Source organism: Diabrotica virgifera, chromosome 5 (assembly GCF_917563875.1).
Source record: "Diabrotica virgifera virgifera chromosome 5, PGI_DIABVI_V3a".
Taxonomy (NCBI): Eukaryota; Metazoa; Arthropoda; class Insecta; order Coleoptera; family Chrysomelidae; genus Diabrotica; species Diabrotica virgifera.
Window position 1 is genome coordinate 146,885,936 of NC_065447.1, and position 24,788 is coordinate 146,910,723.

Genomic DNA, 24,788 nt, shown 5'->3' on the forward strand with positions numbered 1-24,788 from the left:
ACAAAAAAAAACAAACAAGCAGATCTCAATATTTCGTACCGTCTATTTTCTCAAAAAAAAAAACGCTGACTTGGACGCATTCACAGCCAAGGCCCGTTCTCATATGCGTCATCAAAAAGAACACTTGTTGGATTATATAAACACACTCAAAGGCTCTTATCGACATTCCAACTTTAAAATAAATAAAACCCCGACTTTCTGTCGGTAAAAAAAAATTACTGAAAGATTTATGGCTCTAATTTCTTTGACGTCAAAAGATAACGTATACAAAATAAAGTCCCTCAGATCAAAATAGCTATTATATTCACGCTAGAATCCTGAGAATCGTACGATCGACAAAATACACATTTTACATCGTGAGAAACGAATTGCGTCACACCTACATACTCTAAAGCACAACTCTAAAGCGATAGATTTGCGAGAACTCAACAATCTCTGAAAACAAATATGAATTCAACGATTCTAACATATAGGGTGCAACGAAAGTGTTACAAATGTAAACTGGATCGAAATTTCAAATAACTTTGGTACCGTTACAAAGAAGAATTTTATATTCACCATTGGCATACATACGGGTAATATGACCGGATAATTTGAACCGTATGCACGCCAATGGTGAATATAAAATTCTTAATTTTACGTCAAAAAATGCGCAATAACTACCTATTAAAACGTCCCCTGTTTGGAGACAAACAGGGGAGGCATATGTCCAGCAGTGGATCGAGAGAGCCTGATGATGATGATGATAATGATGAAAACCTACCAAATATCATTTGCATATCTCAGTGCAAGGGTTTTTTTACCAAAGTAACCACTAATAGTAGGGGAGCAAAGTATGCTAAATGTGAAGTCACTCGAGCGCTTTGGGGACCTATTGGGTTGTGATTATTAAGTCCTAAAACCAAAAAAAAAGTTAAGTAAAATTTTCCATTTTAGTGGGGACTTCTCATTTTTTAATTTAATTTTCCATTTCCAACAATCGTTTTTTCCGATTATAGCGCCATATATCCATAATTCGAAAAAATGTTTCGAATAAAAGTTGCTTATTTTTATGCAAAGAATCCAAATCTGCAATAAAAAATGGGGGCTCCCATTTAAGATTTTAAAGTAAACCCAGGGGGGGAGGGGGTCGTGTTTGGTACCATTCGATAGACTTTCCAAAAATAATATTGAATAAGTGTATTTTGCAGTTTTTCGATCTGATGTTTATTTTGTGAAATATCGCGGGATGTGTATTTCAAATTTTAAATTTACCCCCCACCCATCTCCGTGGGGTCATGTTTAGTATCTTTCGATAGATTTTTGAAAAATATTGAACATATAGTTTTTAGTTTTTCGATCTGACGTTCATTTCGCGAAATATTCGCTTTATTTTTGTGAAACTTTTTGACTCTCCCATTTCCGTACGCGCCCCGCTCAAATCGTCAGATTTTTGAAACATACACTCTTTTGCATGTACTTAACTTACCTTATCTTAATCTGACAATTTCGAGTATTTTTAAGGATAGGTTTTTTTTTCGTGCCCCCTGAACGAACTCCCCTGTGCTAAGAGCCAATATATGGTAGATGTATGTACATCGGTACCCCGTCAAAATAGCCCCGTCAAAAAAGCTCCGACAAAATAGCCCCGACATAATATCCCGCACACAAAATAGCTCCGACAAAATAGCCTGCAGACAAAATAGCCGCGGAATTATAGCCCGCCGACAAAATAGCCCCGACAAAAAAGCTCCCTTCAGAATTCATCATGAAATCATTCCTTAAAAATACATTTTTTCGGAAATGGTAATTATCCTCAATTCAGATGTTTATCTGAACCACATTAAATAAAAATGGTCTTTTCAGAGAACTCGAGTCCTGTCTTCCCTGCCTCTTGGAAGTTTGAACATTTAAGTTAAGCGAAAATCAATGTTTATTTATGATATAAACATTTTTTTCCGTTTTCAGGCAACAGTAAAATGCATTTTAAATTAAATAAATTAAATACATTCTTCCTTTTTGTCAAATAATTTAAATTAAAAAAAAGTTTTTGGACACCTTGTATAAATAATTATGTAATTGTTTACAAGAGGCTGTTTTAGCCTGGGCTATTTTAGCCGGGGCTGTTTTGACCGGGGCTATTTTGTGTGCGATCTATTTTGTCGGGGCTATTTTGTTTGCGGGCTATTTTGTCGAGGCTATTTTGTGTTCGGGCTATTTTGACGGGGCTTTTTTTACGGGGCTGTTTTGACGGGGCTGTTTTGACGGGGCTGTTTTGACCGGGCTATTTTGACGGGTCACGATGTACATCTGTAGGGTACAAGGTTTCTCCTCATATGATAATCTGACGCGCTCGAGTAACTGGAAAAATCCCAACTTGGGCTCCGCTTCCATAAGTTTTACCACCAGGACATCTTATAGGTTAAAGAATACTCAAATTATGTTTCATCTGTATGCATTCTTTAAAATTTGATGCTAACTACTGATTTGTTTTTACCTTTTTGTCACTAACTAGAAACTATCAACAATTCACATATTTGCATCTGCGATAATTATAATTTAATGTAAGGAACTCTTATAATGCTTTAATATTAAGCTATCGATGTATTTGTTCAATTTCTTTATAAAGAAAATTTTTATTAAATTAAAGTCGTCATTACTTTTTATCCTGCTCGATATACACAGTCCAGCAAAAAAATCTGGTCCTCGATAAATAATTACACAGCGTTTTAATAGTTATTAAGGTACCAAGGGTATTAAATATACTTATTTAAAAACTAATTAATTCAAAAGTCATTCAAATTTTTCGCATATAAAGAATAATTTAGTCGGACATTAAACGTTGAAGGCACCACGGGTATTATAATAATAAAGCTTTCGGTCAACGTATATACCTCGGGCCGGAGGCCCTCGGTCTATACCTACACCATTGACCTCAAGCGTTATTATCCTTATAATACCCTTGGTACCTTGTGTGTGTGTTCACAAAGAGGGGATGGCATTAGATAAACTTTTTGCCACAGATATTTGAAAGTTGAAGATTGAAGATGTCATATTAAATTTTTATTTTAGAATCTTTAAGAAATTGTATGATAATATCATTAATAGTTTTGGTATTGAAGCTTAGTAGATGTGAAATATTCAGCGGTAAACTTACATTCCGCTCCTGAAGTCTAGCAATTAGTGCTTTCGTATGGTTTTTATTAAGTTCACAATTAAAGATTATATGATTTAAATCTGCAGTAGAGTAGTTATCACATGAACAGAGAGAGTTGATACGCATTCCTATTTTAGCTAAATGTGCAGGAAAATTGCCATGGTTTAATCTTAAGCGACTTAGGGATGTGGAATAAAATCGAGTAACGTGATAATCAAATATATGTGGGATATTTTGCGGAAGTTGTGGGTGTATGTTAGTGTATGGATTCCTCGAAGTTTGTACAAACTTAACCTTGGTACCTTAATAACTATAATATATCTTACAATTTCTAATCTTGTTTTTTTTTAATTTAATTAATAGGTATGTACACTACAATTTATTTTACCCTAATAGATAACAATTTTTAATAAAATAAAAACTGTAAACTAAGTAGGTGAATTTATTTTATAATAATTGTTTTGGAAATTATTACGAGGTGGTCGGAATATTTTACATAACAACGTACATGCTGTGCACCGAATATACATATACTACATTTTATTTATTTGATTTTACAGTCGTTTAAACATTAAAAAATACTACTTTTAATACAAATATTAAATTAACAAAATGTGTTATTTGACATTGGCTAGTTTACTTCATTACGTAGAGTATAATAGGAAATAGGAATGAATACTGAGGAACACTGCAATAGTTTTTTTTAAGTCGAAATCATTGTCAATTACAATATAAACTGACGGCAAATATGTACACAAATTAATGACAAATTCATTGTTTTCCTTGATTTGATGCTTTTGAAATTCGCCACCAGGCGTCTGTCGCCCACTTTGCGGTTCCTCGCCAATTCTAACACAAAAAGGGGAAACAGAAGAATTCGAAATAAATAAAGGAGTGAGACAAGGTTACTCACTGTCAGCAACACTATTTAACCTGACAGTAGATTTTGTGTTAAGAAAGATCCACAAGAGAAACCTAAGTGCATCAGGTTACCAACTAATCGCCTATGCAGATGATATAGCGATAGTAACAAAAAAAAAACACGAAAAATCATGAAAAAATTATTAATGGAGATTGAAGAAGAGGGAAAGAAGATGGGACTAAGAATTAATGAAAAGAGAAAAACTAATGAGACTTGGAAAAGCAGAACAAAACAGAGAGATAAAGATAGGAAATAAAAAATTCGAGAAAGTACAGAAATTTAAATACCTGGGCGTTATGATAAACAACAAAGATGAAAGAAAAACGGAGATCGAAGAAAGGATATATAAAACAATAATAATACCAATAACGATGTATGCATCAGAAACGATGAATATGACAAAAAAAAGAAGAAGAGAAATTAAGGATAAACGAACGAAAGATAATGGGTCCAGTGAGAATCGAAGAACAAGAGTATAGATGGAGAACGAATAAAGAAATTTTAGAAGAATTAAATGGAGAAGATATAGTAAAAAAATAAAAGTACAAAGAACCAAATAGCTGGATTATAATATGGTGGCAAGGATCAGAATCAGTATCAAAAGCTATGATATTATGGCAACCAGGAGGAAAAAGGGGACATGGTCGACCCATATCGAAATGGTTAACTGAAGTAGAGGAGGACCTAAGAGGAGCAGGAATTACAAAATGGAAAGAGAAGGCAATAGACTGGAAGAAATGGAGACATTTTTCTTCTTCTTCTTCGTCTAGCCATTCACGTCCACATCTGAATATAAGCCTCTTCAAGTCTTCCTTTCCATTGTTTTTTGTTGTACTCTACTTGTAGCCAATTTTTCTCGGTAGTTCGATTCAGATCATCTGTCCATCTCATAGGAGGTCTGTCTCTGGGTCTTTTGTGTTGGTATGGTCTCCAGGTTAGAATTGTTCTGTGCCATTTGTTTAGATCGTTCCTAGCTACATGTCCAGCGTATGCGTATTCCCATTTCAAGTTTAATGATTTTTGTACCACATCGGTGACTTTGGTTTTCTGTCTTATCAATGTGTTTGTTTTCCTGTCCTTAAGTGATATGCCAAGCACTGTTCTTTCCATCGCGTGTTGAGTGACTCTGAGTATGTTCACATTCTTTTTTGTGATTGTCCATGTTTGTGCCCCATATGTTAATATCGGAATAATGCATGCATCAAACAATGGAGACATATTAGTGAACAAATAAAATGATCGTGGAGACTGATCTACCCCGTAAAATGGATCTAGAAAGCGACAGCGGCGAAACCCCACATGGGGTGTTAAGCCATATACAATACTACTATTCTGCCTTTCTTCCAGCACAAGTTTCTCTGGAGTGTCAGTAGGTATCATGCTTTTCTGCATGATAAGTTGCATTTCTCATAAAAGTTGCGTATTAGTATTTGGTATACAGTAATGAGCGTGTCAATAACCGGCAAAATAGCGCAAAAGATGGAAAACGTATTAAGTTGTGAGATAAAAAGAAATGAAACTAGTGGAGCTGGGGAATTAAGCGATATTAATATATAAATTTACATTATATTGATTGTTTCCCACCTTTACACGTATGTCAACCAAAACTGCCGCTGTGACATAGGGCTTTTCATTCACAGTCATTTGTTTCAAGCTTCTGTCATGTGTCACATAATATTAATATATCTACGTCATACGTCTTTGGTTTGTATCATGGTTATATACCAATAACGTATGACGTAGATATATTAATATTATGTGACACATGACAGAAGCTCGAAACAAATGACAATCGATGAAAAGCCCTATTGGTAGTTGCCAAACTCGTCCGATACGTCTAAAGGTGGGAAACAATCAATATAATGTACATTTTTAGGTTAATATCGCTAAATTTCCCAGCTCGACTAGTTTCATTTCTTTTTATCTCACAATTTATTACGTTTTCCATCTTTTGTGCTCTTTGTCGGTTATTAGCGCGCTCATCACTGTATACGCTTATGTATCGCGATGAGTCTCTCGTATACACAATATGTATATCACATTATTGTGAATTTGGCAAAGAGCCAATCTTTTGTTTATTTTATGTAAGTACATTATTATCAAGGTAGGTTGATTTGTTTTCTTATTTATTTCTGGATTGGATCCAGAAGTGAGAGGATTGGCCATAAATAAAAACGTTTTCAGATAATTCCAGGTAGTGACACTTTATTTTTATTATTGATCTTGTATTATCAATCACGTGGAGGCTCCCTCTGTACCTACTCTCCCATTGGATTCTATAATATGAAGCAATAATAACATAAGATGTATATTCTCTTCTTGAAACTAAGAATCATTCAGCAGCAACAACATAAAATAGAGTATTTTAGAGTAAATAGAGTACAACAGTATTTTTAGTATTTTAGAGTACAACATAAAAAATCTAGAAAAAACGATTTATTAAGTTTGTTTTACAGAATATTAAACTTAATAGGTAACTATATTTATTGCTAACAATCTTCACTTTAATAAATATTAAACTATTATACTATTATCACCCATTAAAAATATAAAAAAACTCTAATTATAATTGTTCACCATATTTTGCATTTGTTCTTTGGATTCATTGGACTTCCAGTAGGACAGTGAAAAGCGTTTGCAAAATCTGGCGAGTTTTGAAGACTCCCCAATACTCTTATTGCATTTGGACAATGTTCGTCATATTCGATTGCAGTTGTGAGATCTTCAATGGATGCCGTTTGACACCATATCTAAAATAAATATTAAAGTTCCTCAAACTTGTAAATTATAGTGATATAATACAGTATATTATTTTTATATGAAAACTGCTAATTAGATATATAGTGATGAGAGCGCTAATAACTGGCCAAATAACTCAAAATATGGAAAACATAATACATTGTGAAATAAAAAGAGATGAAACTAATAGAGGTGGAAATTATCGATATAAGCATATAAATTAACAATACATTACTGTAATGTATCCAGCTCTCTGACTATCAAGCCCGTGTTTGCGCGCGCAACGAAGAATTATTTACACGCATGCGCGAACTACTTTCATATTGGCATGGCGTCCTCATGCATTATTGTTTACATGCAATTAGTTATATTTACGTAACATGTACCTATGCTTAAATAAACGGGTAGTAATTCCAAATTACTGTTGTATTAATTAGATATTATGTCAACCCAGACTCGTACTTTAAAATTACATAGTTTTCAACGGCTTTCAGAATGGTCAACGGTATAAGAATGCAGAAGGCAACGGGAAACCACTGCATTAAAGACTCGTGAAGTATCCCTAGAAATCTTCATGGCTTACAGAAATGACAATCAACAACCTACTAATCATGGTTCTCGGATGCCAATATTCGGCAGAGGAAGAAACAACAGTAACGACATGGCTTCCCAGGCCGTTAGTCAGCGAAATCCCTGTTCACTAAATATATACAAATCCACCTACAAAATCGCTACATGGAATGTAAGAAGTATGTATGAACCTGGGAAACTGAGGAATATGCAGCATGAGATGATGCAACTAGATATCGATATATTAGGAATAAGCGATACAAGATGGGTTAGCTCTGGCGAACTCAATACAGACAATGGACGAATCTATTACTCTGGAAGCAGCGACACCCGACACAGATATGGAGTTGCTATGATCCTCAGTGAAAAAGTAACGAGATCAGTAACAGGCTTCGTTCCAATGTCCGAGAGAATTATAATGTTGCAGTTATTGACAACCCATGGAAAAATGAACCTTATCCAGATTTATGCGCCAACTGCTGACAAAAATGAAGAAGAAATAGAAAACTTTTATAGCGAACTTCAAAAAACATTACATCTCACAGCATCTAGAGACATAACAGTGATCATGGGTGATTTCAATGCAAAAATTGGCGAAAGAAAATGCTACCCTAATGTAGGACCCTATGGGCTTGGCGATCGAAACGACAGAGGGGATCGCCTAATTGAATTTTGCCAGGAGCATAATGTTATAGCCGCAAATACATTATTTAAATTACCTAAGCGACGCCTTTATACATGGAAATCTCCAGCTGACAAAGACAACAAAATCGTCAGAAATCAAATTGACTACATCCTAATAAAGCACACATATCGAAACTCAATTCAGGCAGTAAAGGCATATCCAGGAGCGGATGTATCTTCTGATCACAGTCTTCTTATTGCTAGGTTTCAACTTCAACTAAAAAAGATGCAAAAAAGCCGCAACAACAATAAACTTAACTTACAGAAACTAAAGTCAGAAGAAACAAAAGAAAATCTGAAACACGTAATCAACACAAATCTAGACAGAAACCCAGGAAATAATTGCAACGTAGAACAGCAGTGGCAATTATTTAAAACCTCTATATTAGATCCAAGTAAGAAAGTACAGTGGAACCCCGTTAACTCGGATTAATCGGGACCGCGGCCGATCCGGGTTATCGAAAATTCGGGTTAGCCGGAGAAAATGGTAAAAATTATTAAAATATGGTATGCTTACAGATAAACTCCGTTATAATTGGCACACAGACACTTGTAAACCACGTTCGCGTTCCACACATACAAAGCGTCGCGTCGTCGAGAGTCTCATTTTTAGCTTTCTTAGCTTTGCACCGATTGTCCAAACTGTCTTTTGTTATCATTTTGAAACAAAAACAACATTTTAAGTTTTATTGCCATTACGTAGGCAAACACAAAATCTGAATATATTTACGAACGATTACAGAACGGAACGAACAATGCGACTTTACTACACACACACAATACCGTCTCGCAACGAGAACGAACTTATGTTATTTAATAAGAGTGAAGACTAAGACCATTGTTTGAAAAATAATTTTTTAATAGTCTTTTCTAAACAATGCTAGACAGTTACAAGTAAATAAAGGATACTAGATGCCTGTTGGTTTCGATAACACGTGTTGTCTGCCATGCCAGTCATTTTTACTAAGGTATATTATGTATCAAATTACACAAATACGCATTATCTCTCATTGTATAATGTGTTTGACATTGAAAATTGAAACGAATGAACTACATAGGAATTCGCTAAAGCGACAAATTTCTACGAAGAAAGTTTATTATGATAAATAAAATTAGCCTGAAAAATATAAGATATTATAGTATTCGAACAAAATGTTTATAAGGAAAGATAAAAGAAAATATTTTAAGATGTTGAAAAGAAATTGTAAAATCCAGCATAAAGGACATACATTTTTATTGTTGTAATGTTTGTCTGATAAAAATCGGTCCGGGTTAGCCGGACTTCCGGGTTATCGGGGGCCGACTTATCGGGGTTCCACTGTACTTACAACAACCAAATATAAGAAAGACGAATGGATGACGGAGGAAATTCTAGAGTTGATGAATGAAAGACGAAAAAACAAAACCATCAATAAGACCCGCTATAAACAGCTTCAAAACCAAATAAGAAGAAAATTAGGGAGGCTAAAGAAACCTACTTCTCTGAAAAATGTAAAGAAATAGAAGAATTGCAAAACAGATATAACAACTTCAACCTACATAAAAAAGTCAAAGAACTAGCCGGAATAGGAAATAGAAGAACGTCAAATATATTGCTCGACAAAAATGGAAATATTATAATGGAGACAGAACGAAAACTACGACGATGGAAAGAGTACATCGAGGAACTATTTCATGACCAGAGAGAAGCTAGTACATCCGTAGATAGCCAAACCGAAGATGTGGGCCCAGAGATAACCAAATCAGAAGTTAGTCAGGCAATAGACTGTATGAAAACCAATAAACCTGCTGGTCCAGATGAATTACCTAGCGAGATGATAAAGTTTCCCTAGAGAAATGTTGACATCAGCATTTGTGTGTTTGCCAAAGAAAATGAATGCCAAAGAATGTAGTGACTACCGAACCATAAGCTTAATGTCACATATGTACCTTGAAAATTCTGCTGATTATTTCATTCATAGGAGATTCTGACCAATAGAAAGCTACAGAAATCTAAATTAAACTGATAATTTTTGATAATTTCCCGTCGTCAAGTATATTATGTCAGATGCCCTTCGTTGCTATGAAAAAATACATTCAGTGACATTAATGACAATTAATGTTTTAAAAATTATAAAAGTGATGACTTTCAACCGTAAAATATTTATAACAACTGTGTGTTTAATTGTACTAATTTGTACTTACATAAATAAATTACAATAAAATTTTGGTTTTGAACAGTTTTATTCATGAAATAATCGCAACAAATTGCACTCGATCTCTAAAATTAATATAGAATTTTAGAGCTCTTGTGCAATTACTACTGAAAATTATCCACGCCAGAATACACTCTAAACTGGAGCTGGATATTAGTGACACTCAATATGGGTTGCGCAATGGTATGGGTACCAGAGAGGCATTATTCTCCTTCAACGTGCTGACACAGAGATGTTTGGATGTTAACCGTCCTCTTTACGTCTGTTTTATAGACTACAATAAAGCGTTTGATTAAGTAAAACATGATCGACTCATGGAAATTCTTGAAAACTAAAAACCTAGATGAAAGAGATTTAAGACTAATAACACACCTCTATTACAATCAGCGAGCAATGGTAAGATTTGAAAAAGAAGCATCTGAAGAAATGGAAATAAAGAGAGGAGTCAGGCAAGGCTGCATACTATCACCTCTATTATTTAACGCTTATTCTGAAGAAGTAATGCAAGAAACTCTGGAAGATGAAACAGTCGGCATAAGAGTAAATGGAGTCTTAGTTAACAACATCATATATGCAGATGATACAGTAATAATGGCCGATAGTTTAGAAGACCTGCAAAGACTCATGAGTAAAATAGTAAGGTGTAGTAGGGCGTACGGACTCTCTTAATATCAAAAAGACGAAGTTTATGAAAATTAGTAAAAACAACCATAATACTAACGAAATCTTAATAGTAGAGGGCCAACAGATCGAAAGAGTAAAAAAGTACACTTACCTAGGAACACTTATAACAGAAAATAATGACTACACTGCAGAAATCAAAGTCAGAATCGAAAAAGCACGTTCTAATTTTATGAAAATGAAAAAGGTCCTATGTAGCAAAGATTTAACATTAGCTCTTAAAGTGCGCCTAACAAAATGTTACGTATACAGTGTACTATACTATGGAGTGGAATCATGGACGTTAAATGTAGAGACAATGAGACGACTTAACGCCTTTGAAATGTGGACCTATAGAAGAATTATGAGGGTTTCCTGGGTAGATAGAGTTACGAACAACGAAGTACTGAGAAGAATAGGTAAAGAGAAGGAAATTGAACTTACAATTAAAGAAAAAAACTACAGTATCTCGGACATGTGATGCGGGGCGAGAAGTATGGCATCCTGCGACTCATAATGCAAGGAAAGATAGATGGCAGAAGAAGCATCGGAAGAAGATGAATTTCATGGCTGAAGAACCTGAGAGAATGGTTTGGATGCAGCTCAAAACAACTATTTAGAGCTACTGCCTCAAAAATTAAAATAGCTATGATGATTGCCAACCTCCGTAGCGGAGATGGCAGCTGAAGAAGAAGACATAGTTTTCCACCAAAGACGTCTGTGACAGGAGTATTTTATAAAAATCTTCTGTCACAGTGGCAGTTGTCATACTCCTTCGATACGTCTAAAGGTGGGAAACTATTTAATGTAATGTTAATTTATACGTTTATATCGATAATTTCCACCTCTACAGTTTTATCATTTTTACTTCACAATGTATTATGTTTTCCATCTTTTCCGTTATTTTGCCGGTTATTAGCGCGCTCATCACTGTATTGTAAACGTTGTGAAAATAAAAAGAGATGAGACTAGTGTTGGTGTAAAATTATTGATAGAAAATTATAAATTTACATTACATACTTTCCCAGCTTTAGACGTCTGTGACAGAAGAAATGTTATAAATTTCTCCTGTCACAGTAATAGTCTAAGAGCTAGTGAACCCTCCGACTAACGGTCGTCCTGTAAGGCTAGAAATTTTTCTAGTGATAATTCATAGCACACCAAGGCTAAAAACCATGACCTGGCAGGCATCAGCGGTGCACGTGTATCTACCAGGTGAATCGAAAAGTGCAAATTTAGGGGTAAAATAAACTTTCTCCTGCAAGGTTTAAATTTAAGTATGTATGTGTTTGAGTAAGTCATTTAGAAGAAATGTGTACAATGACAGGCGATTCTGAAGAGCATAAGACCTTGCCAGGCGAGGGGAAAGATTAGGGGTTTTTCCTAAAATTATTCTTTTTGCATCGAACAAATTTTTTTAGGTTTTTTGAATCATTCCAAACAGAAAAGGTCTTTAGTGATTTTTCTCTTAAGTTAATAGTTTTTGTTATATAAGCGATTGAAAATTTTGAAAATTGCGAAATCGGCCATTTTTAACCCTAAATCGGACATTTATCTAAAAATTTCAAAGTTACCAAGGTAGGTAGATATTTTTAAACATTGATTGATGAAATCCCAAAGAGTTTTTTGCAATACAATATCGGAAACGCCTTTGTTTTTTAATTGCTAATCAAGCGGGCGCGACACTGTAGAATAAGTGAGGACGTTTGAGTTGGCATAAATTCATTATCTCGAGAATGGGCAAATTTCAAGAGAAATCCTCACACAGGTCGATTTTTATTTTTAAATTAGGACTTTTTGGCATATATATAATACTAGTGACGTCATCCATCTGAGCGTGATGATGTAATCGATGATTTTTTTAAATGAGAGTAGGGGTTGTGTGCTAGCTCATTTGAAAGGTTTTTTAATTCTCTATTCACTAATGTAAACATTAACATAATTATTTATACAGGGTCTACAAAAAAAAATTTTTTATTAAATTAACTTTGAATAAATTGAATAAATTTGACAAATAGAAAAACTTTTTTTGTGCACCCTGTATAAATAATTATGTTAATGTTTATATTAATGAATAGAGAATTGAATAACCCTTCAAATGAGCTATCACACAACCCCTACTCTTATTTAAAAAAATCATCGATTACGTCATCACGCCGATGGATGACGTCACTAGTATTATATATATGCCAAAAAGTCATAATTCAAAAATAAAAATTGACCTGTCTGAGGATTTCTCTTGAAATTTGCCCATTCACGAGATAATGAATTTATGTAAACTCAAATGTCCTCACTTATACTACAGTGTCGCGCCTGCTTGATTAGCAATTAAAAAAATAAAGGAGTTTTCGATATTTTATTGCAAAAAACTGTTCGGTATTTCATCAATAAATGTTGAAAGAATATCTATGTACCTTGGTAACATTGAAATTTTTAGATAAATGTCCGATTTAGGGTTAAAAATGACCGGTTTCGCAATTTTCAAAATTTTCAATCGCTTATATAACAAAAACTATTAACTTAAGAGAAAAATCACTAAAGACCTTTTCTGTTTGGAATGATTCAAAAAACCTAAAAAAAATTGTTCGATGCAAAAAGAATAATTTTAGGAAAAACCCCTAATCTTTCCCCTCGCCTGGCAAGGTCTTATGCTCTTCAGAATCGCCTGTCATTGTACACATTTATTCTAAATGACTTACTCAAACACATAAAACCTTACAGGAGAAAGTTTATTTTACCCCCTAAATTTTCACTTTTCGATCCACTTGGTAGATACACGTGCACCGCTGATGCCTGCCAGGTCATGGTTTTTAGCTTTGGTGTGATATGAATTATCACTAGAAAAATTTCTAGCCTTACAGGACGACCGTTAGTCGGAGGGTTCACTAGCTTTTAGACTATAACAGTTGTCATACTCCTCCGATAGGTCTAAAAAATCGGAAACTATGTTGTAAATAGTTGTAATGTAATGTAAATTTATAGGTTCCTATCGATACTTTTACACCTCCACTAGTAGAATTGGATAAAATGACTAATAATTTTTAGCAACTTTTATTCTATAGAGCTTTCCCACTAAGTCAATAATTTTCGAGTTATTTGCGAGTGAATATGTTCATTTTTCTACAAAAAGCACGTTTTAAGACGGGTTTTCACAAAATAACTCAAAAAGTATTTTATCGCAAAAAATACTCTTAGCAAAAATGATAGACTTTAAAAAAGTGAAAAAAAAAAACGGTATATATGAAGTCTGTAGACCGACTAGAATAGATTGTAGCTAATGAAAAGTAGGTTGTTATTTGACAAATTTCAAATCGAATATTTTGATTTATTCGACAATGTTAAACATTCTCTATTTTTGTTTTTTAAAAAAGTTTCTAGCATCAAAAATCCTAAAAATCACCCTCTCATTAGCATCCCAAATGAAATTAATCATTACCGCTTCACAAGTTAATTTAGGTAGTTATGTATTGTTTATATGATTTGAAGGGTTAGGGGAAAAAACAAGGAATGTCACGTTATCTTTGTTTTGAGAAAATATGAAATTTACTGTTTGTAACTACATATCTTTAAACCATTGCACTGAAGAAATAGTATTTATTTTTATTTAGTAAACTTAAAGTACATTGTATTTAATGCACAAACTCATTTTAACCAAATTTTTAAAGAAGAGATAAAAAAATTAAACAAGTACCTAACTACAAATAAAAACTGAAAAAAACAAGGACTGTCCAAACGTCACGTGATATTTTACATTACAATATTATTTTACGTTACAAACATTAGTTGCACCAGCTGATAGAAAGGCTGAAAACAAAATTATGGCAACAAAAATGGCAATAAAGGTTATAACAAAAGGCAATGTAATATTTTTTGATAGTCTAATGTCTAATGCAATGGTCGCCTGATTTTTTTTACTTTTTGCGAGCAGCCTTTTTAAAATTATAGAATGTCTGTACCTTACATTTGTGTAACTCATTTTGAATTGTTAATTTACGAATCTGTGCAGCAACCTTTTCTTAATTTAATGATTTTAATTTCGCCTGGAATTCATCACATGCTGAACATGTCGTGTCTGATCTTGGGTAACCAAAGGACAAATTAAATTTCGTGTAAAAAATTTGCCGATATGTCGTAACGTAAGAAACTTTAATGGTCGGATGTTTTTCTTTGTAATGTTCAAACTCTCTGGTAAATACTTTTTCTTAGATTTGTGTAAACTGTAATGGGATAATCTAGTTTTAAAAGACTTTGTGGTTAATATATTGCTTCACGCGATTCTGGATGCAACTTTCTATGCTGGGAACTATGCTTACCACGTTTGTCTTGTGCAAAAGTTCCTGTAGCTTTTAAATTTTTTTGTAGGTGTTCAATTTTGCCTTTAGTGACACCATGTATTGACATGAATGCTTTAAAACACACATCAATTTCTTGGGAAACTCCATTACGCCTAACTCTAACTTTATTGGCCGTGCCGTTTCTAACACTTCAGGCTTTGAAGCTATGGTTGTACAGAAGGATCCTGAATATACCATGTACAGACAAAGTCATCAATGAAAAAGTACTACGGCTACGGAGGATGAACACAACCGCAGATTTAGTCAACTTCGTGAAAGGCCGTACTTGGGACTTGCGAAGTCAAGGCAGATACGATCTACTCCAATGCAGTTTACAAGGTAAAATTAAAGGAAAAAGTGCCCCAGGACGAATAAGAATATCCTGCCTTGCTAACCTGAGAGCATGGTATAGAAAGATCTTAACACAACTATTCCGTATAGCAACCAATAAAGTCATCATTGCCAGAATGATCGTCAACGTTCGGAACAGACAGGCACCCTAAGAAGAAGAAGAAGTTTGTAACAAACATAAACAAAGGAAACTAAATGATTAAACTTGAAATAAAAACGTATAGTAGTTAATTTTTTGTTTTTGTTCAAGTGGACTCTCCTTGTTTTTACCTTTACAGTACTATTTCCAGTTTTTATCCTTCACAGTACTATTTTAAATAGGCATATTTATCGGACGGTCCAAGTTATTATCTACTAGTCTACTGTAAATAGTAAAGACATAAAATATCTGTTAGATAGTGTCACTATCTCAATTTCTTATAAAGTGTGACATTCCCTGTTTTTTTCCTTCACCCTTCATTTGTAAGTTTCATCGGCAAAGTGCTCATTTTTGAAAAAGAAAATGGTTTTAAAGTAATTTTTTTCCAACTTTGAAAAAAACCTTTTTTTTCGAAAATAACTTAAAAATTAAACAGTTAAAAATGTACATTTTGCTTTTTTGAATATTTTGGATTTTTTTTGTTTTTTTTTTTGTAAAACAAATTGGTTAAAATATGTTAGTTTAGTTTGGTTAAGATATTCCTGTTCAAAATTTGCATATACTCGTGATTAGTGACTCGTTCAAGCCCCTTTAATTACAGCCTTTTCAAAAGTAAGCATTTTGAACCAATGAAACTTACAAATCCTATAAATAATACATAAGTAAAGTAACTTTTGAGGGTAACGATTAATTTCATTTGGGATGCTAATTTAAGGAGTGATTTTCATGATTTTATTTCCAAAAAAAAAATAATAAAAGGGACCATCAATATTTTGACCGTAACTTACTTTTGATGTCAGAGACTTTTTTAAAACAAAAATAAAGCTTTTTTTAAATTTAAAAAAGTTGTCATGAGTTTTCCTCGAAAAGTAATTCATTTGTTAGTTAATTTAAGTCGACACATTGGATTTGGAATTTGACAAATAACAACCTACTTTTCATTAGCTACAACCCTGCTTCTATTGGCTCTGCAGACTTCACTACACCTTTTTTCATTTTTTTATAGGCTATATTTCTGCTATAAATATTTTTTCGATAAATTATTTACTTTTTGTTAGTAAACATTTGTTAGTAAACGTATAGTATAGTATAGTTGATCCAAAAGATGGCATAACCCGGAAGTGAAAGTTATCCTTCAACACCAAATTGTCTATATGGTCCACACAATATCCAGAAAAAAGTCACACCATTTTGAGCGTCGGGTTTGGGGGGGGGGATAGGGGGTAGAAATCAGTAAATTCGTAGTTTTTTAAGTTTTTCGCCAATATTTCTAAGACTATGCGGTTTAGCATGAACAACCTTCTATACAAAATTGTTCTACATTAAATTTGAAATAAAAAAGGCCCTAAGCATAATCTTTCTAAAATGAATGGTTCCAAAGTTACGGAGGTAGTATAGTATAACTGGTCCAAAAAAGGCCTAACCCAAACATCCAAAGTAAAAGTTTTCCTCCAACACCAAAATGTTCTATATGGTCCACATATTGTTCAGTAAAAAGTTACACCATTTTGAGCGTCCAGTTTGGGAGGGAGATGGGAGAGAAGCCGGTAAATTAGTAAATTTTTAAAGTTTTTCGTCAATATTTCTAAAACTATGCTTTAGCGTAAACAATGTACAAAAATTTTCTACATGAAATTCAAAACAAAAAATCGTCTATACATAATTGTTATCAAATCAACGGTTCCAGAGTTACGGAGGGTTAAATGTCGATGTTTTCGATACTTTTTATATTTTTTGGGCAATATTTATGATATAACTATACCAAAAACCCAGACATCCAAAGTGAAAGTTATCCTCCAACACCAAATTGTTCTACATGGTCCACATAATGTTCAGAAAAAAGTCACACCATTTTGAGCGTCGGGTTTGGGGGGGAGAGGGGGAAGAAATCTGTTAATATAAAAAGTATCGAAAACCTCCACTTTTCACCCTCCGTAACTCTGGAACCATTGATTTTATAATAATTATGTATAGAACCTTTTTTGTTTTAAATTTTATGTAAAACATTTCTCTATAGAACATTCCTTACGGTAAAGCATAGTTTTAGAAATATTGACGAAAAACTTAAAAAAACTACTAATTTACCGACTTCTCCCCCATCTCCCCCAAAAACCGGACTCTCAAAATGGTGTAACTTTTTACTGAACAATATGTGGACCATATAGAACAATTTGGTGTTAAAGAAAAACTTTTACTTTGGATATCTGGGTTAGGCCTTTTTTTTTGACCAATTATACTATACTACCTCCGTAACTTTGGAACCGTTCATTTTTGAAGGGTTATGCATACGGCCTTTTTTATTTCAAATTTAATGTAGAACAATTTTGTGTAGAGGGTTGTTCATGCTAAACCGCTTAGTTTTAGAAATAATGACGAAAAACGTAAAAACCTACGAATTTGCAGATTTCTCCCCCCTCTCCCCCCAAACCCGACGCTCAAAATGGTGTGACTTTTTTCTGAACATTATGTGGACCATATAGAACAATTTGGTGTTGGAGGATAACTTTCACTTTGGATGTCTGGGTTTGGGTCTAACTATACCATACTAGTACTTAAAAAGTTATTTGCAAAAAAAGTCTAAAAACGTTGAAATTTCTTGAAAATTGGTTGAAAAATGAAAACATTCACTCGCAAATAACTCAAAGAGTATTGACATAGTGAAAAAACTTTATAGAACAAAGGTTGTTTAGAATTAGTCAGTTTATTAAATTTCGCGCTTATTTAGTACGTATGGTTTTTCATCGATGAGAAGGGGCGAAACTCACCCCAAGGCAAAAGCGCACATCGGCACAATTGTATACCAAATTTCATGTCAATCCAAGTGGTTGTTTAAAAATCGGAGGTTTTGCAATATTTTACCGCGACTATATGTGCACATAAAAAAATGGAAAATTTTACATTGGTTTGTGGTCTTTAAAAGCCGTGACCTGAAATTATTTCTTCTTGAAGGTTAGTGTGGTCCTAGTTTTCTTTCTGATTGCTGTGGATCAGTTAGCAACGCTTATTTTAAAACCCTTTTTATATACTTGGCTTGGTTGGTGTCACGGACTCCGCAAATTTTGTAATCCATTTTAAAAATAGTTCTAGGCTACCTAGACACCTAAAATTTTCAGGATAGCTTAGAACTAGCTAACAATGCAATATTTAACTGCTATTATACAGGCTGATTAATTAGTGGGGTGAAGCTCCGTAGATCCGTTATAGTAATGTATAGCGATAAAACTTAATAACAAAAATTGTAGCGAACTATGAGCTTCACATTACAAAATTAGTTAGAATGTTACAGGGTGTTCGATAACATAGTGGCAGACCAAACTTATGTTTTTTTAAATAGAACACCCTATATTTTATTTTATATTCGAAATCTTCGTAACTTTTTGATTACAAAAATATAAAGGTTTGGTATGTTATACGGGGTATTTACAAAGTTATAACCAATTTTATATGAAAATCTATCGCGGTATAATCAAAATGTATGATTCCGATGACTCAACTACAGCAGATGAATCAGGAAAAAGAAAAGCTACAGATGTCTTGGATGCTTTTCAACAATCTAAAAAAACCACCAGATCTCCAAAGAAAGATGACGGTTCCAACAAAGAAATGCTAACGCAAATTATGTCTATGTTAAAAAATCTTAAAGAGGACACAGAAGAAATAAGAAAACAACAAAAAGAACAAGATAAGAAAATGAAGGAGATTTCCGAGGAACTAAAAGAACTCAAAAAAGAACAGATTGAAAATAAAAACGAAATATCAGCAATGAAGAATAATAATGAAAAAATGTTAAAAGAAATTAATAATTTGCAGAAAGAAATAATGAGTTGCAACGAGAGAATTCAATACCTTGAAAGCGACAAAAGAAGGAAAAATATAGTTATACAAGGCATCCCGATAACTACAAATAATCCAAAGGTATTAAGAGATTCAGTAAAAAATTTTATCGACAAGGAAATGGGTATAGAAGTAAAAATCAATGAAGCAAGGAAATTGGGAGATAAAATATACTTAGTCGAACTGGATAGCAAATACGAAAAGATGAAAATAATGAAAAACATACATAAACTCAAAGAACTGCCGAACCGCATATACATAAATGATGATCTAACAAAACGTGAAAGAGAAATACAATCCAAAATTAGAGCAACTGCTAAAGATGAGAAGACCAAAGGGAAAATTGCTAAGGTGGGATATCAAAAGTTAATTTTGGATAATGAAGTATGGAAATGGAACAGAGAAAGAGAAAAGTTGGAAAGAGTAAATTATAACCGCTCAAAAAACTAATAAGCAATAACGGACAGAACAATACTATAAAGACGACACGGCAAAGAAAAAGGAGACAAGAGAGAAAAGACGAAACAAAAAAGAAAACAATAAAATCAAACGAAGTAATACGTATGGCGACATGGAATATAAGAGGAAGTCACAAAGAAGGAAAATTAAAACAAATGGTACTTGAACTTAAAAGATACAGTTTTCAGATTGTCGCATTACAAGAAACAAAGCAATTAGGGTAATACAGTCAGGAAATAGAAGATTACTTATTCTTTAATAGTGGAGGGCAAAATAGAATGCTGGGTACAGGCTTTTTAATACATAAAAACTTTAGAGCATCAATTGTCGAATTCAGAGCAATATCCCATAGACTGAGTGTTCTTAGAGTAAAGGGAAAATTCCAAAAAATTTCATTTGTAAATATACATGCACCTTCGGAAGAAAAAGAAATAGAGGTAAAGGAAGAGTTTTATAACCTACTGGACCAAGTATATGAAAGCATCCCCAAATATGATCTCAAAATAGTCCTTGGAGATACCAATGCCAAAATAGGTAGAGAGGACATATTTAAGCCTACTATAGGAAAATACAGCTTGCATCCAACAACGAATCAAAATGGACACATGCTCATCGACTTTGCAAGAGAAAAAAACCTTTTAATAAAAAGTACCTACTTCCAGAGAAAGGAAATACACAAGGGCACTTGAAGATCGCCGGACGGTCAAACGGTAAACCAAATAGACCATGTTTTAATAGAGAAGGATGTAGAAAAAAGCATAATGCATATACGTACATATAGAGGGCCAGATATAGATTCAGACCACTTTTTAGTGGGAATAAAAATGAAACAAATAATACCTATAAATAGAAACAGAAACAGAGAAAAACGCATGATGAACAAGCTAGTCAGGTTACAAACAGAAGAAGAAAAAAAGGTATACCAGTTGACACTTAACAAGAAACTGGAACTTATTACAGAAAATGACAATGTAGAACAAACATGGGACTTAATTAAAAATACTTTAAAAGCCGTAGCAGATGATACTGACAAGCCAATCAAGAAACAACAAAAGGCATGGCTCGACGATGAATGCAAACTAGAAATAGAGAAACGGAACAAGCTACGATTAGAAAGTCTAAGACTGAAATCAAAAACAGCGGAAACACTTTACATAGAGCAAAGAAGAAAAACCAGCGCAATTTTACGAAATAAAAAGAGAAAATTTTACGAAGATAAGTTGAAAGACATTGAAGAGAATTACAAAAATAATCTTATTAGAAATTTATATCAAGGCATTAAAAATCAAAAAAGAGAATATAAACCACAGCCCATTTATTACAAAGATAAAGAAGGAAAAATGATATTTGATGACCAAGAAATATTAAAACGATGGAAACAATATTTTGATGAATTGTTAAACGGGGAGTACACAAATAATCACAATGAAGAAGACACAGATGATGGAAATGAAGAACACATAAATCACGATAATGAAGGATACACAGACGCCATAATGAGTATGCAAAGAGACAGTACGGAAGATATAGCAACATCCCTAAATGAAGTTGAAATTATTATTAAGAATCTAAAAAACTATAAATGTCCTGGAAGTGATTCTATAACAGCGGAAATGTTAAAATATGGAGGAGCGCAGCTGACAGACAAAATACACAAATTACTAAAAAACATATGGGAAAAGGAAGAACTACCAATGGAGTGGAAGCAAGCAGTGATATGTCCTCTTTATAAAAAGGGGGACAAAGCAGAATGTCAAAATTATAGGGGCGTGGCACTATTAAATGTAATATATAAGATATTAGCAGTCCACATCAAAAACAAGCTAGCAAGAAGTCTTAACAATAGCATAGGTGAATACCAGTGTGGCTTTAGAAAAGGAAGAAGTACTATAGACAACATCTTTACTTTAAGAGAAATACAAGCTGAGAGCTATGAATATAATAAACCAACAATGGCACTCTTCTTAGATTTTAAGCAAGCTTTTGATAGAATAAAAAGAAAAGAAATATATAAAGCGTTAAAAAATCTAGAAGTTTCACCAAAAATAATAAGAATGATAAAGCTTACACTTACGAAAACAGAAAATAAAGTAAAAGTAAATAACAAACTAACAGAAAATTTCGAAGTGAAAGAACGAGTACGACAAGGGGATCCGTTGTCATCACTGCTATTTAATGTAGTATTGGAAATGATAATAAAAGAGGCTAATATTAACAGATCAGGACATATATATCACAAAAAACATCAATGTTTGGCATTCGCGGATGATGTAGTAATTCTATCCAGAAGCAAGGAACAACTAAAAGAGGTAGTAGAACGACTAGAAAAGGCAGCTCGAGAAAAAGGACTTTATATAAATGAAACAAAAACTAAGTATATGGAATGGACTGACAAAAAATTTGAACAAGGGCAATATTTAATGATAACAACGAATGAAGGAACAATGTATAAATTTGAAAAGGTAGACAGATTTGAATATTTAGGGACCTTATTTTCTAGTAAACCAAATATCCGGGATGAAATACACAAAAGACTAATGTCAGGGAATCGTTGCATGTATGCACTCAATAGAATACTCAGAAGCAAAAATATATCCAAAGCAGCTAAATTAAGAACGTATAAAACTGTGATACGACCAATAGTTACGTATGCCTCAGAAACTTGGACAAAACCGAGCAATCAATGTTACAAGTATGGGAAAGAAAAATACTTAGAAGGATATTTGGGGGAAAAATAATCAACAATCAGTGGACACGAAGAACAAACAAGGAGTTAGAAGAATTGTATAAGGAGCCTAATATAATTGCAGTTGTAAGATCACAAAGACTTAGATGGTTAGGACATGTCCAAAGAATGGCCCAAGTTAGAATGCCTAAAATCATGTTAAGCGCTACAATAGGTGGTAAAAAGAGAAAAGGAAGACCTAGGACCAGATGGAGCCATGAAGTTAATGATGACCTGAAGTATCTCAATGCAACCAATTGGAAAGAAAAAGCGAAGAACAAGCAAGAATGGAGGAAGATTGTAAACCAAGCCATGAGCCTGCTTGGCTCGAAGTGCTAATGTATATATATATATATATATATATATATATGTATAGAACCTTTTTTGTTTTAAATTTTATGTAAAACATTTTTCTATAGAACATTCCTAACGGTAAAGCATAGTTTTAGAAATATTGACGAAAAACTTAAAAAAACTACTAATTTACCGACTTCTCCCCCATCTCCCCCAAAAACCGGACGCTTAAAATGGTGTAACTTTTTACTGAACAATATGTGGACCGTATAGAACAATTTGGTGTTAAAGGAAAACTTTTACTTTGGATGTCTGGGTTAGGCCTTTTTTTTGACCAATTATACTATACTACCTCCGTAACTTTGGAACCGTTCATTTTTGAAGGGTTATGCATACGGTCTTTTTTATTTCAAATTTAATGTAGAACAATTTTGTGTAGAGGGTTGTCCATGCTAAACCGCTTAGTTTTAGAAATAATGACGAAAAACGTAAAAACCTACGAATTTGCAGATTTCTCCCCCCTCTCCCCCCCAAACCCGACGCTCAAAATGGTGTGACTTTTTTCTGAACATTATGTGGACCATATAGAACAATTTGGTGTTGGAGGATAACTTTCACTTTGGATGTCTGGGTTTGGGTCTAACTATACCATACTAGTACTTAAAAAGTTATTTGCAAAAAAACAGTCTAAAAACGTTGAAATTTCTTGAAAATTGGTTGAAAAATGAAAACATTCACTCGCAAATAACTCAAAGAGTATTGACATAGTGAAAAAACTTTATAGAACAAAGGTTGTTTAGAATTAGTCAGTTTATTAAATTTCGCGCTTATTTAGTACGTATGGTTTTTCATCGATGAGAAGGGGCGAAACTCACCCCAAGGCAAAAGCGCACATCGGCACAATTGTATACCAAATTTCATGTCAATCCAAGTGGTTGTTTAAAAATCGGAGGTTTTGCAATATTTTACCGCGACTATATGTGCACATAAAAAAATGGAAAATTTTACATTGGTTTGTGGTCTTTAAAAGCCGTGACCTGAAATTATTTCTTCTTGAAGGTTAGTGTGGTCCTAGTTTTCTTTCTGATTGCTGTGGATCAGTTAGCAACGCTTATTTTAAAACCTTTTTATATATAGTATTTTTACTACAAAAACGTTATTACGTAGGTCAAAATTTTTGACGTAAGAGAACTGTCAAAACATTAGAATGTGACTTTTCATTATTGCTATGTTTATTATAAACACGGCAATAATGAAAAGTCACATTCTAATGTTTTGACAGTTCTCTTACGTCAAAAATTTTGACCTACGTAATAACGTTTTTGTAGTAAAAATACTATACTTGGCTTGGTTGGTGTCACGGACTCCGCAAATTTTGTAATCCATTTTAAAAATAGTTCTAGGCTACCGAGACACCTGAAATTTTCAGGATAGCTTAGAACTAGCTAACAATGCAATATTTAACTGCTATTATACAGGCTGATTAATTAGTGGGGTGAAGCTCCGTAGATCCGTTATAGTAATGTATAGCGATAAAACTTAATAACAAAAATTGTAGCGAACTATGAGCTTCACATTACAAAATTAGTTAGAATGTTACAGGGTGTTCGATAACATAGTGGCAGACCAAACTTATGTTTTTTTAAATAGAACACCCTATATTTTATTTTATATTCGAAATCTTCGTAACTTTTTGATTACAAAAATATAAAGGTTTGGTATGTTATACGGGGTATTTACAAAGTT

General features: G+C 33.4%; 1 protein-coding gene across 4 annotated transcripts in view; it reads right to left on the bottom strand.

Moving 5' to 3' along the window:
- Positions 1-6,481: 6,481 nt before the first annotated feature.
- LOC126884493 (neprilysin-1) overlaps positions 6,482-24,788 on the bottom strand; it is a 162,128-nt gene continuing 143,821 nt past the window's right edge. For all 4 annotated transcript variants that reach the window (XM_050650428.1, XM_050650429.1, XM_050650427.1 and 1 more), the window contains one exon: positions 6,482-6,808. In XM_050650428.1, coding sequence (XP_050506385.1) covers positions 6,632-6,808 — 177 coding nt within the window. In that variant the 3' untranslated portion in view covers positions 6,482-6,631. The remainder of the gene's footprint in view (positions 6,809-24,788) is intronic.